General features: G+C 40.1%; 1 protein-coding gene across 2 annotated transcripts in view; it reads right to left on the reverse strand.

The window, feature by feature from the left end:
• Positions 1–4,573: 4,573 nt before the first annotated feature.
• Positions 4,574–19,912, reverse strand: part of LAMP3 (lysosomal associated membrane protein 3) — a 33,310-nt gene continuing 17,971 nt past the window's right edge. The window contains exons 5-8 of one of the 2 annotated variants that reach the window (XM_036849582.1): positions 18,974–19,031; positions 15,718–15,888; positions 13,198–13,333; positions 4,574–4,691 (exon numbers count right to left, since the gene is read on the reverse strand). In XM_036849582.1, the coding sequence (XP_036705477.1) occupies positions 4,673–4,691; positions 13,198–13,333; positions 15,718–15,888; positions 18,974–19,031 (384 nt within the window). In that variant the 3' untranslated portion in view covers positions 4,574–4,672. Of the gene's footprint in view, positions 4,692–12,860; positions 13,334–15,717; positions 15,889–18,973; positions 19,032–19,912 lie in introns of those variants that run through there. The other variant, XM_036849581.1, reaches the window with a different exon arrangement.

Below are 19,912 nucleotides of genomic sequence, written 5' to 3' on the forward strand. Positions count from 1 at the left end.
AGCCCGTGAGCCACAACTGCTGAGCCCTCACGCCACAACTACTGAAGCCCACACGCCGAGAGCACCTGCTCCTCAACAAGAGAAGCCACCGCAATGAGAAGCCCGCACACCGCAACGAAGAGTAGCCCCCGCTCGCCGCAACTAGAGAAAGCCCGCGTGCAGCAATGAAGACCCAATGCAGCTAAAAATAAATAAAATAAATTTATTAAAAAAAAAAAACTATAATGATATACCATGTTTCACCTGTCACATTAGCATATATCAAACGTTTAATAACACTGTAATTAGGGGCATGAGAGTGTTATCGTTATTGAGTGAAAATTGGTACAACCATTATGCAGAGTACTTTGGTAATAGTTATCAAAATTGCAAATTCACAAACTTTTGAAACTAGCAAAGCTATTTCTTAGAAATCACCCAAGATATACTCACAGATATTTGAAATGATGTCTATTAAGGAAACATTGTTTCATTGTTGGAAGTAACAAACTAATTAAAAGAGACTGGTTAAATAAATGTACGGGTATACATTTAATGGATTACTATGCAGCCACTAAAAAAAGAATGAGACAGCACTATATGTACTCATATATTAAGATTCATTGATGAGTGACAAAAGCAATGTGCAGAACTGTGATTATTCTATCATTTGTGTAAGAATAGGAGAAAGAAAAAACATACATGCTTATGTATGTAGCAATAGCCTCTGGGAAAGAAAAGTTGTTGGCTCCAAGACAGGAACAGGATAGCAGGATAGTGACAGCTTTTTATTATACACCCTTTTACATACTTTGGATTTGTTTTGACATAACTTCAGACTTACAGAAAAGCTACAAGAATAGTACCCTTCACCTATAAATCCCAAGTGTTTATATTTTACCACATTTGCTTTATCTTTTGTTCTCCATGTACCCACACACACACACACACACACACACACACACTCATATACTCATACTTTTTTTTCTGAACCATTTGCAAGTAAGTTGCAGACATGATGCCCTTTTTTACTCCTAACTACTTTAATGTGTATTTCCTAAAACAAAGAGATTCTCTTACCTATACATGCTCTCTGAACCTGCTTGGGCTTGATCCTGGATGTACCATTTCCATCTTGCAATTGATTACTGTTAGACCCATCCAGCTTTATTACTTAGTGGATTTGACAGAATCCAGCTCAAAAATGGTCAATTCCGGATATATGGTCACTTAGTGTCCCAAGGTCAAGTGTTCCAGGGCCCAGTAACATGCCAAGAGCTGTTTCTCAAAGGGTATATATTTCTCTGATGCAAATGGCATGGCCGTGGCCTTGCTCCCGAATGCCCAGGGCCTGTTATGATTCTCCCACTAGAGTCTGCCAAAAATTTTGTGCTGTACCTTTGCTCACTGCTGAAACCTCCAACACCGTAAGGTCTGTCTGAGTGTCTGGCTCAAGCAGCAGGGCTGATTGCATCGTGGCCTGGAGTTGCTGTACTGCCCTTTCCTGATTTGGCCCCACTCAAAACTTATTGCTTTCTATGTCACCTGGTAAATGGACCAGAGGAATTTTCCTAGCTGTAGAATGTTGTCACCAGAACCCAAAGAGGCCCAACTGGCTCTGTGTTTCCTTCTTTGTGGAAAGGTTGCAAGATGAAAAACATCTGTATTTTATTTTGGAGGGGATATTCTGGCATGTCCTTGATCCTCTGCGTCCTTAAATACTTCAATGAAGTAGTCAGTCCCTGAATCTTCATACCTCCTGGAACACATGTGTTTAACCAAGGCGTCCAGCATAATAATTGCTCCATGCTTGTCCTGTATAATTAGCATGATGTCATCAATGTAGTGGTTCAATGATATTCCATGGGATGTCTGTGCGGTCCAGATCACTTTGGATTACATTATGACAGAGGACAGGAGAGTTGACAAATTCCTGGGGCAAAGCTATAAATGAATATTACAGAGCATGGGCCAACAACTAGCCTTCGTAGAAAGGCAAGTCAGCCTGAGCAGTGGCTGGTCCATAGACTGTCAGTGCCAGGGCTTGAGAGGCTGTTCTCCTGGGGGTGTGCTACATCTGGGGCAGAGGTGGAAGCAGGCTGGAATCAGCCCTGCTCCCATTACCTTTTGTATAGGTTCCTATTAAACCACTTTTCTTTGTGTATGCACTGGAATTTCTATACCCAAGTTTCCCCCCAGAAGTAAACCAGTAATTCTACCTTGACAGTGGACGTGGGGTAGACAGCATCCAAGACAGCCCCCCTTGATTTCTACCTCTCCTGGTCTTCACTCCTACATTGTACCAGGCATGGTCAATGTGACCAACAGGATACAGCAGAAGTGATGGCATGTCACTTCTGTGATTAGGTGGTCGTCTCTCTCTCTTGGGTCACTTGCTCTGGGGAAAGCCAGTTGCCATGTCGTGAGCATCCCTTTGGATATGCCACATGGTGTGAACTTGGAAGTAGAATCTTCAGCCCCATTTGAACCTTCAGATGACTGCAGCTCTGGCTAACAGCCGAACTGCCACCTGGTGAGAGACCCTGAGCCAGAGCCACCCAGCTAAGCTGCTCCCAGATTTCTGACCCTCAGAGACTGTGTGAGATAATAAATGTTGTTTTAAGCTGCTATGTTTCAGGGCAATTTGTTACACAGCTATAGATAACTAACACAGGACCTCTTCTGATCTATCTCAGCCCCTACCAGACTGTCTGGCATTTAGGAAGTCCTTAATCGATGTTGGTTGGATGAATGAATGAATGGGTAATTGTGGCAGCACTTAAATAAACCAGTAATCCAGTCAGGTAGTCTGGGCTGAGAGTTGAGAAATTTAATTTATAACTTTAATATGGTTTATCTTCTCAGAATTTCAGTTTCTCTCAAATAGGTCTTCCTACCTAGTAATAATGTGGCAGTGGAGAATAGAACAAAATAAATTATTTCTAGGAAGACGATTTAACTTACTGATTCAAGCAACAACCTCCACTAAGGTTGTAAACAAAATTTTTAATAGCACAAAAACCGAATTATAAGGAACGAATGACATAAATCTCCAAAGTAAGTTTTTATTACAAAAACTTTTAATACAATTCAATATTCTATTAAGACTAAAGGCAGGTCCTTGCCAACCCCACTGAGTCATAAGAGAACAAGTCAGCAAAGTGAATATGTTCTCCAGGGTGACTTGAATTATTCCTTTACTAACGAATGCTAGGGGTGTGTGGTCTTTTCTGTTAACATTTCTTTGGTAGTAAAAACAAGGAGGAATAAAATTCTTGGCTGCTCTACAGAAAAACGTGAACTAGAGTGAAAACGTGGCCATAAAACTGCAGAAGAAGCAAGTTACCACAAGAGGGGGATCTACATTCAAGAAAGAAAAGTTGGTTAGCGGTTCAATTTCTCTTTCAAAGAAATAAAAAATGCCTTGAGAAATTTACTCCATTCCTTTATCCTTAGACTCACAGCTTAACAATCCCATAAAAATGAGAAACGAATGTTTTACAGAGCCTCTCAGTTTTCTTCGAGGGAGTAGAGAACTTCATTAAAGATAGGCTATTTCATTTCCCATCAAACCCTCCTTTCATGTACCATAATCCCTCATGATTCTGGACAAAATAATTTCCTCTGTAAAAGGGAGCATATGCCAGTATGAGGCTTCAGGCAGCACTTATTGTCATCGTTCTTGTAGGCAATTTGGTGTAGTGAAAAGACCAGAGACCTTGGTACCAGACCAACAGGAAGTCAAATTCAGGCTCTGCCACTTGTTAGCTGGGTGACATTTAAGTGATTAATTTCTTTAAGTCTGAGTTTACTCACATGTAAGTTGTGAAAATTAAATGAGATGTATATAAACTGCTTAGCCTAGTGTCTGACACATATGTGTTCAATAGTGAAAGGCCATTATTATTGTTTCTTGCTTATTATTTAATTCTGTTGTCTGTAGCCATCTAATTCTTAGTTTTAGTGATTCTGGAGGAGTCATCAAGATAAAAATATAAGCTGATCTATTCCTCTTGGTGTCACATCAAATATCTAGACAACCTATGATATGTTGTTCTTGTTGACGATTTTTAGAAAACATTTAAAGTGGAAAAGGAGGTAGGTCAATTGACAGACACATACATCTTACAAAACATGGATAGTAAAAGCACTGAAAATACATTTTACTGGCAAAGCGAAGCATTTTTAAAAGTGGAAAAGATCAAGGATAAAATAAAATCCCCAATGTGAACACAGGTGACATTAATTACAATTGATGCTTTGGTTTATAATATGGAGCATACACCACTTTACATACATTATGTTAATTTAACGTATCTCAAATGTTGACTTTGGTTAAAATATTTTCAAGGAAACTAGAAAATATTCTTAAGCAGCTCACTAGATCTTTCATAAAATGAACAAAAAATATTTTGAAATTGATGTACTGCTTGAACTTACGTCAGAAATTTGGTTTTTGTGAAAGATAGTGGTTTACACGGTTGGAAGGACCCACACTCCAAGGGAAGTCTTCAACATCCTGGAAACAATGAAAGAATTCTCTAAATTCCACCTTTGTCTTTTCCCTCGGGGCACCAGTTAGATTCTCTGGTATCCAGAAGATTCACGCCTTAAGCGGATTCCATAGACAATCAAACCCACAGCGAAGAGACCAAGCACGATGGCCCCAATCACGGGAAGCACAATTGTGTAGTCAGATGAACATTCGTCCACTAAGAGAAAAAACAAATACAGTCACTAAGGTTTAGTGAGGACAGACCAGAAAGCAGGCTAGAGTGGGGAGAATATGAGCTTTGGAGTCAGACCTGTGCTTGACTTTTGCTTCCACCACTAACTGTGTGAACCTGGGAGGGTTATTTAACCCTGCAATTTACTCATTTATAAAGGAAGCAAATAACATATAAAATTGTTGGAGGATGAAATAAGATAACTTTCTCTTCTCAGAAATTAATAAATATTTAATAATTGTTAGTCCTGTTTTCTTCCAGGTGTTGCTCTCTGCAAAGTGGGATGTGCTTACGTAAAACAGACTGCGTCACCGTAAACCTTATCTCTTGAAAACATGTGATGTTTATCCACTTTTTAAAACATTCATTTTTGTCACACTTACAATTCTCTTTTATTGCTTTTAGTTAGCCAAAAATATTAGAAAATAGACCTAATTATTTATGAGAGCTTAAAAGTGAAAGTTTGCAAATTTGTCAAAATTCTTTTTTCTTTATTCTGTTAGAGACTATTCAGTTCATTTAAAATGTAATCAGTCTTGACTGGAGAAAGAAGGAAGGCCCTGGGAATAAAAGGGAACTTAATTGAATACAAATAAATGGAGAACTATATCTATATCTTATTCAAGAATAGATGAGAGGATATGTCCTTGAGGTCTTCCATGAACCAATATTGAAATTATGCCCTGAACCAAGAATCACCATTAACCCAATTCTCACCTGAGGTCCAAGTAAAAAGAATCAGGAGGGGCCAGAGAAGAGGGAATGGTAATTAGAGACTCCTGGGGAAAAAAACTAAATCTATACAAGACAGGAACTGTGCCGGTAGTACACTATTTGATTTGGCAGTGGACAATATTTACATTATAATGATGCATACCTTATTAATTTAACAAAAAAACAGTGATATAACCATAAAAAGGATGGTGTAAGAAGTATTAAATCCTTATCTTCCATAGCAAGAGGTTTAAAGCTGATAAATTAAGAAATAGTAGGATAAGCTTTTTATTATTTTTTAGAGAATTATGGAGATAGTTACCATAAGAAACTGTTAAAACTAGTTAAAGTGCTTTGTCTCTTAGAGGAGGGACAGGGAAATGTTGCTTTTCATGAATCCTTTTAGAGTATATGATAATTTTGTTATTTACATATTTGTTAAAATTATATATAATTTTGTTATATTAAATATAACATTGTACATGTAAATATTTATATATATTTCTTAGATAGGAAAGAACATAATCTAAGAAGTTAAAATAATTTGGAAAAAAATACAGAATTGTCAAAACAAAATGTAAAGCACATACCTATCGGTCCAGCAATTCCACCACTAGGAATTTATACTGAAGATATATTCATAAGGTACACAAAAATATGTAATAATAATCTCCTTTTATGAGAGGAAAATTGACAATCTAAATATCCATCAAAAATTTACAATTGTCTATTCATACAATAGACTATGATGTAGCCATCAGAAGGAATGTGGTAGATTTCCATGTGCTGACAGGGAAGTTACCTAAGATCTGTGAAGCACTGCATGGGTGCCTAGAGCAAAAAAATACACAAGAAGCTGGGGGAAGACTGGGATGGGAATAGAGGCAACTTTTACTTTCTATGTAGTTTTTTTTTTTTTTAATTTATATATTTATTTATGACGTGTTGGGTCTTCGTTTCTGTGCGAGGGCTTTCTCTCGCACTCTTCATCGCGGTGCGCGGGCCTCTCACTATCGCGGCCTCTCTTGTTGCGGAGCACAGGCTCCAGACGCGCAGGCTCAGTAATTGTGGCTCACGGGCTTAGTTGCTCCGCGCCATGTGGGATCTTCCCAGACCAAGGCTCGAACCCGTGTCCCCTGCATTGGCAGGCAGATTCTCAACCGCTGCGCCACCAGGGAAGCCCTCTATGTAGTTTTATACTATTTAATATGACATTGTTTAAACATTTTCAAAATGCAGAAAAGTAAACAAAGAAAATAGTTATCCAATCACATGTTTCTTCCACTTGAATTAATCACCATAAATCTTTGAGGCATTTGTTTCCTCTGTACATATATGTGTGTATGCGTGTGTGTGTGCTCATGTGTATGCTTAAAGAAACATCATTGTATTTTTTAAAATGATATATGCTCATTATAAATCTCCTGAAAACCACCTACCCAGAAATTATCATTGGTAAAACATGGACAAACATTATTTCAGGCGTCTTCCTTTACAACTGTAAGAATAGATGGGTAGAAAAATAAATAGAAGTGGTTTTATCAAAATGGAATCATACAAATGCTATTTTAACCAAAATTGTTCATTTTAGTGTTACTTGAATTTCACAGAAGAAAAAAACTAAAACAAAACTAGAGGAATTACTGCACTTCAAATAAACGTGTCTTTGCCATGGGAAATATTGTTGCATAAAAGATCTCTTTGGGAACATATTGTATATGTATAACTGATTAACTTTGTTATAAAGCAGAAGCTAACACACCATTGTAAGGCAATTATACTTCAATAAAGATGTTAAAAAAAAAAAAGATCTCTTTAAGGTTCAAAGAAGAGACAAAAATACACAAGTAGAAAATAAATAAATGATTATGAAATGCATTAAGAGGTTATAAAATAGAGACATGTTTTCTAAACTCTGTGTTTCCAGTTAGACATTATCTATTGGTTCTGTTTTGAAAGATTAACACTAACAGATTCCCTTCTATTTCTGGTCTTCCCAACTCAAATTCTGAATAGCTATACATATTTTTAGAAACATCGTTCAGGTTTACAATATTTCAATTCTATTTGATAAGTATAATTCCTATAATTTCTAAAAATTCATTTCAAATTTAGAACACATTTACTATTTAAAGTCAAAATAATACAAAATGCTGTACATTGAGAAGTTTCACTTCTACCCTTGTGCCACCTTCTTAGTTCCCCCTGCCAATATTAGACAACTACTTAGTTTCTTATATATTTCCAATGTCTCACATATAAGCAAAAGTGAAAATATACTTTATTTCCCATTTTTCTCACTATTATGCATTATACATTTTTTAACAATATATTTTGGATAACTTTCCTTATACATACACAAGCATGTATGTTCTCATTCTTTTCTTATAACTGTATAGTATTCTGTTATGGAATGTATCTGTCCCAGATTGATGGACCCTTGGTTTGTTTTTAATCTTTTGATATTACAAATAACTCTGTGATGAATAAGCATGCACATATATCATTTTATATATGAGAAGGAACGATAAAATCTCAGATCCATAATTGTTTAATGCTTTTTATGTTTAACTCTTCAAATAGATAAAATGCCTTAAAAAACAAAACAAAACGGTGCTTTCTCTATTCCTGAAAGATGTTTGCTGATATCCTTGCTTGTAATGTGGCTTCTCTCTGATCAAATTTCATTGTCAAGCTGTATCTTTAAGAAGAGCTCATTTGTGTTGTATCCCTTGAATTATTTCATGTTTGAGGATATCGGTCTACTACCTTTTTACTCAGATTATATTTTGGGGCCACACTTTCCCTTAGGATTTTGTAGACATTGGTCTATTGTTTTCTGGCTTTAAATGTTATTGTAAAGAAATCTGAGGCCAATTTTAACCTTCCCCCTTTATAGGTGATTTGCTTTTTTTAGGGGAAGGGGGAGTTTGTATGTCTAAAGAATTCTTTAGCTTTAAAGTTCTATGGCTTACTTTGGATATATCTTAATGTTAAGCTTTCTGTGTCAGGTTTTTTTTTTCCTCCCACCCTGGGATAGATACACCGTGCACTTTCAATCTGCAACTTCAATTATTTATTTTAAGGAAAACCTCTTAAATCATCAAATATATCTTCTTTTTATTTTTTAACTCTGTACTTCAGAGGCACCAGTTATCCTTATTTTAGATGATCTGAATAGCTTTCATACCTAGCAGCTTCCCTATAATGTTATAATCTTAATTTTTATTAACTGGTTAACTCAGTCTTTTTCTCTACGAAGATAATTCAGTTTTCAGCTCTATCTGTTCTGCCTTTTACTATTTCCATTTATTATGGAAGCGTGTTGCTTTGATGCTCAATTTGTTTTCTTAGGAATGAAATGTCCTATTTACCTCACTCTTTCATTATAACTTCTCCTCTATGAGCTCTGGTTATATGGAATTCACATTCTTATTAATTGTCAAAGAACCAATTGACAGGTATTTCTCTCTGTTCCTTGAGTTAGGTTTTCTTTGTATTTTATCAACTATATTCCTTTCTAACCCTCCCTCCTTTAATTTTGAAAAATTGTGGTAAAATATACACAACATAAAATTTACCATTTTAATTGTTTTAAAGTGTACACTTCAGTGACATTAAGTACATTCACATTTTTGTGCAACCATCACCACTATCCATCTCCAGAACTTTTTTCATCTTGCAAAATGAAAACTCTGAATCTATAATTTAGTTTAATCTTATATTACTTTTTCCTGCAGTAATTTTGCATTGTAGTCTTGTAGTTTGTTGTCATCTTACTCGTTTCCCGTTGAGCTAACTAATTGGATTCTATTTTCTTTTCTATACCTTGGGAACTAGCTACAGACTGGGGTGTCCTCTGGTTTGGGGCTGGCTCCCCAGTTCATTTCCAGCAGTCTGTGTTTATGCTGCCTTGTCTCCGCAGTAGCCATTTTCACTACTCCTACCTAGCTTGAAGAGATGCGGGATCCTAGTTCCGCAACCAGGGATCGAACCTGGGCCCCCTGCATTGGGAGAGTGGAGTTTTAATCATGGACCGCCAGGGAAGTCCCAAGTGGCTGCTCTTTTTCTCTCCACTTTTAGGAATAGTAGTCAGCACCCACAGCATGCTTTTCTTTCACAGTATGGCTCCTTGGGGTAGGTGTACTGGGGAGGGTTAGAAACCCACTCAGCTGCCCCCTCTCCACTCTTCCTCTCAGTCTTGTATCTTTGTTGTTCATCAGTTTAAAATGCTTATTGCCTTAGGTTATGTCTTTTTGACTGCTACTGGTGATTTAAAAAAAAAAATTTTCCCCCCTCAATCTATTAGACAATGAGGGAGAAAAATTCTGTGAGGAAAATTCTAGTCACTAGTTTAACTCCGATTTTTCATTTCATATATTTCTGTAGTGCTTAAAAAAATTTTTTTTCACAACCTACGTGTTTTTGCTCCCATTTGTTTCTTAAAAATTAAGAATTAGTAGTGAAGTATAAATTATAACCATTTTAAACAGTTTATGAAGCAAACCCAAAATTCGGGCACACACTGATACACATTGGTTAATCAATGTCTGTTCTGTATGTAATTCATACGTAATTCTTTATTCACGTTATCGTTGTGAAAACCTAGAAACAATAAAAATTCCCAATAATAACAGAATAGTTAAGTAAATTATTGTGTAATGTTGATAGCATATTCAGGATAGCAGCCATAGTAATGACACTTTGTACCTCTAGCCGCATGGAGAAATGCTTATGGAACAAGGATACCAAACTGTGTCCTCTGTGTGCTTTCAGTTTGTAAAACAATATTCTTGAGAAAGAAATACAGTTGACCCTTGAAGGACACCAGTTTGAACTGCACGGGTCTATTTATAGGCAGATAGTTTTCAACATTAAATACTACAGTACTACTTTATCCGCAGGTGGTTGAGGAACGCAGGTACAGAGGGAACCACCTAAACGGAGGGCCAACTCTGTTACACACACAGATTTTCAAGCGTGGGAGGGTGGGTACCCTGACCCCCAGCATCGTTCAAGGGTCAACTGTACACAATGAACAATGGATAGGTTATCTCCACGTGGGCATTAGTGAAGGTTTCTACTGTCTCTAGGTAGGTTGCAGAGAGAGGGGTAAATTCAGGTGTTCTACCGTCAGCAGAAGGGAGAAACTGAGTTGAAACCAGCTGGAAGGGCAAGCAGCAGGAGAGCCAAAGGCCAGGGGCCAGTGCCGCCAGAGAGGATGAGAGGCCCCTTGTGAGGCTTTCCGGAGTCCTACACAGCAGCCTCCTGCCCCAACCTCAGAAAGGGACAAGCAGCGCTCTGCAGTAAGCCTTGCAGCCCTAAGAGACGACTTGGAGGCAGCACGGGGTGGGGCTGGCGGGGGGCGGCGGGGGGGGGAACCCCAGGACACGGAGGAGGCCACTTCCAGATGCCCAGTCTACCACAATCCCAATCCCAGCACTTTCCCCTCTAGGACCCTCCTGGGACATCACTGCAACAGTGGGCAGAACTGTGAGGCAATAACGCATCCAGGCATTTATTTACTAATCATTCCAAGGAAACCTGTGTTCTTTTCGGTTACTAGGATGTTAATTCAAAGCAATTTTAAAGATAATTGGTGTGTGTGGGGAGGGGTAGATCACAGGAGTCTAAGCAGCAGCCGTCACTCCAAAGAACTCATTGAAGATGGTAGAAAGGAAAGTTAAACTCAAGCGAACTGCCTTATCCCTCTCTTCTTGATTTTAATTCGACTTCGTTTTCCTCTGCTGTGGGAGAAATTTCTATACTAGAACCTCCTTTTAGTCATTCTATAGGGTGGTTAGTGGCACGGTGAATAAACAACCCGTGCTCTGCGGCCTAGAACCTAACAAGCACACTTGAGGTTGAACTGGAAATGGGAGTCTAGTGCGGGTACTGGCTGACACCCACTGGAGGAAGGAGATGGAGACAGATGGCACCTCTCCGAGGCCACGCCCTTGCTGCTCAACCCGAGTCACTTTGGGGAACACTGGGTCCTCACATCCCAGATTTGCATCAGCACCTCCTGGTGTGAGGAGGAAACAGGAATGTCCTCACCCTCCTGCCATCTTCAAGGGCTCTTGAAGCTCTCTTGAAGCTGCTGTGTGCCCTCCTCACCCCCTCACTTCTGAGAAAGTGGGGAGAGCTAAAATACCTCAGAGGAAAGCAGTACACGTCCTAGATAAGCAGTGGGTATAGAGTGGTTGCCAACTTTCATAAACTTCCTGTTAAAAATAATGAATAACACCTCTGGAAAATACAGAAACACAAGAACAGTTTCTGTTAGTAAAAACAGTTAAAAACATCCAGAAGTCCATGACTCTCCCCTTGTTCTGAAAGACCAACCCCAGTTCTGCTATTTAAACAGTCAATGTAGTAGAAAAACATGAATAACATTCTAAGCCATTTTTTAATAGAACTTTTCCTCCAGACACCAATCACTCTCAATCAGGAATTTTCTGGTTTATGTTTTTCTTGTTTTTTGTTTTGTTTTGTTTTGTTCTGGTAAATGTTTGCTAAAAAAGGAAAGTGGATAATAATCTGGGTAGATCTATCTCTTCTCTTTGCCATTTCTGACTGTTTAGATGCTTTGCCTACCTCTGCCCCCCACGATGGCCCAAGTTAACAAATCTACAGGGATACACTAAAATCAAAGAAAAATAGAGACAGAGCAGAAAAAAGGTATTAAGAAGGCAGACAACAAATTAAGGTGAAGGACTGGAGAACTAACATTTATGAAGCCTCTTTTGTTTGCCAAGATCTTTGGTATATCCTTTACATTAAAAAATGGAATGTTGGGAAGTTTTCTAATTTTTTTTTTTTTTTTTACTAATAATACATTATAACAGTGTAGAATATGTCCTTTTAAAAATGATAGTCTAAAAAGACCTCCAGGGCCTCCCTGGTAGTGCAGTAGTTGAGAGCCCCCCTGCCATTGCAGGGGACGTGGGTTTGAGCCCTGGTCCGGGAAGATCCCACATGCTGTGGAACAGCTGGGCCTGTGTGCCACAACTACTGGGCCTGCGCTCTAGAGCCTGCGTGCCACAACTACTGAAGCCCATGCACCTAGAGCCCGTGCTCCACAACAAGAGAAGCCACCGCAATGAGAAGCCTGTGCACCACAAGGAAGAGTAGCCCCCGCTCGCCGCAACTAGAGAAAGCCCACATGCAGCAACAGATCCAATGCAGCCAAAAATAAATAAATAAAATAAATAAATTTATAAAACAAAATAAAAAGACCTTCAGTCAATCTAAAAAAAAAAAAAAAGATAGTCTATCAAGACTATCATTTAAGTAAATCAGGAGTTGGGCAAAATCCAGGAGTTTAAAATCACTTTAGAATTTATTTTGAAGTGGATAGGTTTTTTAAAAGTAAAAAAGTTTTTAAGAAAAACTAGATATTGAGACTCTTAAAAATGTATACAAAAAAGCAGTGCAGTCTGAAAATGTCTTTCACACAATCTTCCCTTTGGGTGTTTGTTTTCTCCTTCTCACAGGACCCTGCTCACATCCCTGCCTCTTGTCCCTAATTCTCACAGCCAGGCCTGTATTCTCAGGTGTGGATGGTGGAACTCAAGCCCATATGACCCAGGAAGAAGTGGGGTGGGAGCTGTCTTGTAGCTAGCCTGATGGCCTCTGGTGGAATGCTAATTTCCTAATCGGATTTGGAGGGTGGGGTTGGCAACTAGAAAAGTTGATCCCTTCACTTCAGGCTAAATATGCAGCCAGCATTCCCAAGGCCTTAACCTTGCACATTTTGAGGAAGGTGGGGCTTTACATGCGTTCATATCCTCTCCTGGGCCTCTTTCTGGTCACCAGGCATGCTGTTAGCAAAACGCCAAGCAATCCTGCAATACTCAGGCCCACGGCCACAGGGATTTCTCTCCTGTTTCTGTCACTGAAGCATTCGTCCGCTGTAATTGAAGTCAGAGTAACAGGTGTTACAGGCTGGCCACAATGCCGGAAAGTGATACTGCCCCTGCCCGCCTCAGCTTCACAGAGAAGGAAACTGAGCGAGAGATGGAGCTGCGGGGACTGTCCCTGCTGCCTCAGACATATGGACAGGTGAAGATGAGAAGGGAAGGGGTCACTGCAGTGGGCTGAAACTTGTAGCGCCTGTGATCACCTAAGGAGTGTCTTAAACTGCAGATCCCCGGGCCCCGCACCCAAGCAGTTTTGATTCAGCGGGTCGGAGGTGGGACCCAGGTGATTGTGATACGGCTGGGAGGCAGATCCAACTTTGAAGAACACTGGTTAGGTCCAGAGGGTCAGGATCAGAATTGTGTCTTGACTCTCAAGCCAGGGTAAGCACGGGAGCCTTGTTTCCCAACACTGGAAACACAGACCTGGACCATATCACCTGGCCAAAGTTTTCTATTTAAACTCTGTGCTTCTTGAAGGGACTGCTGGACACCCTGGGCTCCTGGTACCTGAGAGAGCTTTTGCAGGCTCTGAGATTTTAGAGAGAAGGGGTTGAGAAAGGGGGTCAGGGGCCTACTGTTTGGGATGACCGTTCTCTTTGACAAGGCTGAGCGATCCACTTGCTGGATTCCTCTCCAGTTCTCCGAGCCCCTGTTGAAGGGTCACCCATCTGTCAGGACTTCTCTGACCCCCTTCCTGCAACGCTGTGTTCCTCATGCCTTCCTCTGCGCTCCCACGGCCTTTTGTACTTATGCCTTTTATAATGCCATATTGTATGGTAACTTCTATTTTTTAACTTGCTCCTTTTTCTCTCTTCTCTTACTCTCTGGTAGAAAATATTATTTACAGGATGACATACAACTTCACATTTGAGCACCTTTAGTGAAATTTGAGGTGCGAAGACTGGGAATAAGGAGCTGAGTTGAAGCGGGGACAGTGGAATGAACAAGAGAAATATTTTGGAGATAGAATTGATAGGGTTTTGTGACTATTTATATGAGAGGGTGAAGGAGGGAGAGGAAAAAATGAAAAGATAGCTTTCTACATCTCCTCGTGAGCACTGCTTAATAGCAGGCCAGGTGTGCTGCTAAAAGGTTTTTATTTCTCATCTCTGCCACCAAGAGGTTTCCCAGACCTGCTTACTTCCTTCTATACACAGGTTCTGAGGGTGAGGAAGAGCAAGTGTGTGCCTTATTTTTAAGACCACATGATTAAATACAGAGGTTTTTCAAGCCTTCATAATAAATTTTTAAAAGAGTTTCCCAAATTGGATATTTTGAGACAAGATGACAGAGTGGGGGAAATACCTCCTAGCAAATTTTAATATTTAATCTTAGGACTCTGGTAAAGGTCCAAAATTAAGATAGAGATTGTAGGACTCAGACCAAATCTACAGATATCAGGGGATCCAAGGCAAGTGACACTTTAATACTGCCTTTGCTGAATGCTTTCCACCAGGTATATCAGAAGTTTTCTGCCAGACACATTTTCAGCTTTACAGTGGAATTCAAGTAGAAATCAGACTCATGTTATAGAAATTTAACTTACAGCTGCACCTCTAGCTAAATCTATTTTTGATAGCTGAGAAGTACTCATAATGTCATTGACTTATTATGAGAGAGATGTTTTAGAAACTGAAGATCAATTCTTGCCCATATGTAGAAACCCTTGTAATACTGTTTTCCTGGTGGGGAGAAAAGGGCTGTTTTGGAAAGTCACCCTGGGCTGCCCCTGGCCTTCTTGCTAGAACCTGCTTCCCTCTGTGGTGGTAAAAACCCAAAGTAGAAGTTGCATGGAAACTAAGCCTAATTATGAGGAAGCACTAGTCGGGTGGAACAGCTTGGATTTGAGAAGAGGGGATCCAACAGAGTGTATTTCTGTCTAGAATGATCACAACTTTCTCTTTTCCCTCCGTAAGTGGGAAAGAATCTATTCTGAAATCTTGAATTTTAGACATCACTAATACTCAGGATTTTTAAGGTGCTCTCCAAAGACACCTGGGTCTACCAGTATTCAACAGCTTGTTCAGGGGAGGTTACTGATGGCGTTTTCTGACTCTTTGATTGATTGACTGTGTGTGTGTGTTTAAATGAGTCAGAATGTGTATTTTGGTCAGACAAGAAGAATGTATTCTGCTGTGGGAGGGCAGTGGACACGAGTGGGTTTAAGTGTCTGATTTTGAGGCTGGTATTGACTCATACAATGGTGGGTGGGAGGGTTGGCCAGAGAAACTTGACCGTGAGAGCTTAGTGGAATCATACTCTTCTAGGAAGTTCATGTGATTCTTGTCCCTTTGAAAGCTTCAAACAAAAACAACTTGAAACTACTCCTGGGTCTCAGAAGTTTATGTTTGTGACATGATGATCCCTTAACTTACCATTTCCAAAGTCGTTGCCTTCAAAATCAAAGGCTTGCAGTTGGATATTCATTGTTTTCAGCTGAAGGTGGGTTGAGAGCTGGATGCTCTGTTCGCTTACACACTTGAAGGAATGCCCGGCCACAGTCTCAAACATCACCATTGCACTTTTCATTCCTTGGTAAACTTTCTCTGAAAACACAGAGGTGAAATATCGACATGTAAGAATCCTGGCAAATATCCATTGAGCCCCAGCTGTTGCTGGGTGGCCCATGTGCAGTTAAATGGCCTTCCTTAGATGTGGCTCTCCGGAGTTCTGACACCTTCGCCTCATGAAACATCACCCTGGTGCTGTCTGGGGACTTTTTCCTGACGCTCTGTTTGCCATCTACGGGGGCAATCTCACATAAATTAGAATATGATAACATTGAAATAAAAACTCTTTGGAATCTTTTCTTCAGTTATTTTAAGTCATTGGGGGCAGAGTCAATGGGGACTATTGTCAGTGCTTGAGCACAAAAAAGTTCCCACAGAAACTTCAGAAATAAAAGAAGTAAGATTGTTCTGAGACAAAAATCACATGAACTCGTAATGAATCAGAGCAGAGACATGCAAAGTTACCAAGCAGAGTATTTGCATGTCACCACACTGAATGCATTAATATGGCAAAAGGAAGGACTAAGCCCATCATTGGGAGGGGTTGTTGCATCATTCATGGAAGCATAGAGAAGGGAGAGGCCCATCTCCATCCACCTGAGTGCTGCTGGGAGAGAAGGACCTGCTCAAGGACTGGCCCTGTCTCATGAGAGGCACACCCGTTTCAAGGAGGTGAGTGCTTCAAGGCCCATGGGGTTAAACATTTAAAATATTTACACCATTGTAAAGCAATTATACTCCCATAAAGATGTTAAAAAAAATTTAATAACTCCATTTGCTCTAATTCCACCTCCACCAGGCACCCTTCTGAATATAGTTTGGTTTCCTGAATGGGAGGAAGTTCATTGGCAGAGTACCCAACTGTCTTGGTCCCCTTGCAGTTACAATAAGAAACAGTAGCATGATGAATGAACAAACTGGCATTCTGATTTTATACATCAGTTTTATGACCTTGGTTTAATATCAGGTTCCTTGAAGAAACAGCCGCTGATGGCTTCCTGGGCTGAGGACCAGACTATGGACCTCAGTGAATTCACCCATGGGCTGTTAGTGAGGGAGTCCAGAAGTTCCCTCCTCTCCTTGCTGCTGCGGGTGTGTTCACTTGCATCTGAGATAACATCTCACACGGAGGGTCGGCTCACTGTGTTTCAGGTGCTGTGCAAGTACTTGACGTGCATTTTCCTGTTTAATTCCCACAAAACTTTTTTGAGATAGGTACTACTGTCACCATTTTACAGATGAGAAGACGGAGTTGAAAACATTTGTCTAAGAACATACAGCTAGTAAGTGATATTTGGACTCAAGCCGTCTGATTCTAGAGCTTGTTATCTTAACTACTGTGCTGTTGTGTCTCCTGCCCATTACTGTTGTATTTACTGCAGACTCCTGCATTTATACATGCAAACGTCCTACATGATGTACTGAATTATCCATGTACACTACTGTATCTTGTGTTATATCCTGGGGTAGTCTACTACCACTGCTCGTACTAACGTCACCACGGTCACTACCCCTGTAACTACAACTAACTATTGTACTCACACCACCACCACTGCCACCATTGACATGAAAATCATCATTACTATGAGTATGACAGTTCCTGCTGTCACTGCTGAGCCTTGAGCATGGGGACCTAGATTTTTCCCCTCCCTCAGCCTCTCAATTAGTTTCTGGTCTGACTTTCCCTTCTCCTGCCCCTTGAGACATTACTACCCTATTAGCAGCTAAAATTTGGTCCTTATCCAGTGATAACATTAGCTGCTTTATGTTAGCATGCACAATATTTATTCCCCAGTCGATATGAGGAGACTCGTTTGAGATAATGCGTATGAAAAGGTCAACTGTGACATCTGACTTACATTTAACCGATAATCATTGACAACAACTTTTTGAGCAATACCAATGTAATATTGCTAATATTTAAAATAGATATATCTTCACATTTTCATTTCTCGGCAAGTTTCTTTAGTATAAGTTCCTTAATTAATAAAAGAATAAGTTTAAGCCAGTCAAAAGAATTTTGAAGAGGAGAAAAGAGACATGAAAACTCTTAGTACACGACCTGGCACGGAGGAAGTGCTCACTAACAGTGTGTTATCTAAGTCTAGGTTTTCTGGAGAAACATCTGAGGCCACTGAGAAACTCCCTCAACTTGACTGGGAGCATTACTTTCCTAGAAGTGAACATTGTAGGAGTTCTTTCAACTTGCTCTACTTTGGGTAATTTTTCATATAGCAACCAAAGTGAACCTTTATAAATATAAATCTGATATATCATTTCCCTACGCCAAGCCCTCCAATGGCATCTTCTCACACTTTAGAATAAAACCCAAAGTCCTCACCCTGTCTTACCCACAGGCTCTCTGTGCTCTGGCCTGGCTGCCCTTCAGACCTCACTGGCTGCTTTGCTTGCTCTCTTGGACACACTGGTTCCTGCTGGTCCTTGAGTGCGCCAGCAAGCTCACTCCTTAGAGCCTGGGCACCCGTAGTTCCTGCCGCCTGGAAGGAGCTGCCCCTGACCCAGATGTCCCCAAATGGGGATAGCTCTCTGCTCAAACCTCCCCTCTTCAGAGAGGGCTTTCTCCTCAGAGGGCTTCCCTACTACCCCTCCCAGTCCTCTCCATCCTCATCCTGCTTTTTTTGCTCATAGAATCTAGCACTATTTAACTGTATATTGTAATTTAATGCATCTGTTTACGGCCCTCTCCCCACTTCTATAATGTAAGCTCCATGAGGGCAGGGACTATATGTTTAGATAATTAGGGATACCCAGTACATACTATAGGGCTTGGAACCTAGCAGGCACTAGGTACACTTTCGTAGAATGAATGCATGATTCCGAGAGTGTAAAATAAACCTCGCCATTAACAGCAAATCTGTCCAAAAGTCACTCAACTCTATTGTTGCTGATTTGACACAAGGTAGCCAACTTGCTTCATGAGCAGACAAGCAGACTGAAGCACACAGAGATGTATCAATAATAAGTCCCCCCAAAGTTACAATGCTGGCTGCTCTCTCAGTCTGTTTCTCAAAGGCAGCGTCACGTATTAGGGAGATGAAAACTGAGCTAACCAGAAACATAGCATCATCGCTGGTAGGAACAGGCTTCTCCAACTACTTACCTGGATTTGAGATGGTCAAATAGGCTTCCACCTCACTGATATAATACGAGTTTTCATCCTGTAAAACAGCAGTGTGTCAACTCTTGGGTAATCTCTGTTTTTATGTTTATGATCCTAGTTTACAGACTGTTTAGGCAGGATTCCAGCTATTACATCATTGATATGGGGGCTTGGGGTATGTTGGTATGGAGCCACAACTGTGTTTGAAATTTTCCAAAGAAGTAAATCCATCATACAATAAACAGATAATAACTAATGGCTTGCCCCTGGCTGAAAATTTCTCTATTGCATACTTGTTGCTAGAGCCTGAAATTCAAATTCCACTGGTACAATTTGAGTCCCTTCAGCTGGGCCAAGTTTCCCCCTGTTATAATGCAAATACATCTGGAAGGTGGATGGGTTGGGGGGGGCATACATTAAGCCCTTATTAGTAATTAATATCTTAGGGTAGGGATTCAAGCTGAGACCACTCATCCTTAAGGCTACCGTGGGTGGATTTGATGGGGTCCATAAACCCCCTGGGAAAAACAGTGTATGCAAAATTGTGTGTGGACTTTCCTGGATAGGGTATCAATTACTTTAAACAGATTAATGGGTTCATGTCTCCAAAATGGTTACATGGGGCCATGAAGGATTCTGGAAAGAAATGGTTAACCCTGAGATTACTGGCTGTTCTCTAGAAGAAGACCCCAGGTTGTTGTGTTCAGAATTATAAAGCAGTGCTCCACGTTTTATGCAGGGACTGTCCTTTTGGAAAAACAAAAAACAAACCAAAACACCCTACAAAACAGCCCTATAACTTCCTGAGAGACTCAGGGTATGGAACATTAAAAGGAATTGAATTGAGATATGAAAGGTAAGTTGGAAAAGGAGTTTTTATTTTTAAAGTAGGTGATTTACGGTGTTATTGCTTTTAAACATTCATTAGAAAACTATCTG

The sequence above is a fragment of the Balaenoptera musculus genome, chromosome 4 (assembly GCF_009873245.2).
Source record: "Balaenoptera musculus isolate JJ_BM4_2016_0621 chromosome 4, mBalMus1.pri.v3, whole genome shotgun sequence".
In the NCBI taxonomy this organism is placed as follows: domain Eukaryota; kingdom Metazoa; phylum Chordata; class Mammalia; order Artiodactyla; family Balaenopteridae; genus Balaenoptera; species Balaenoptera musculus.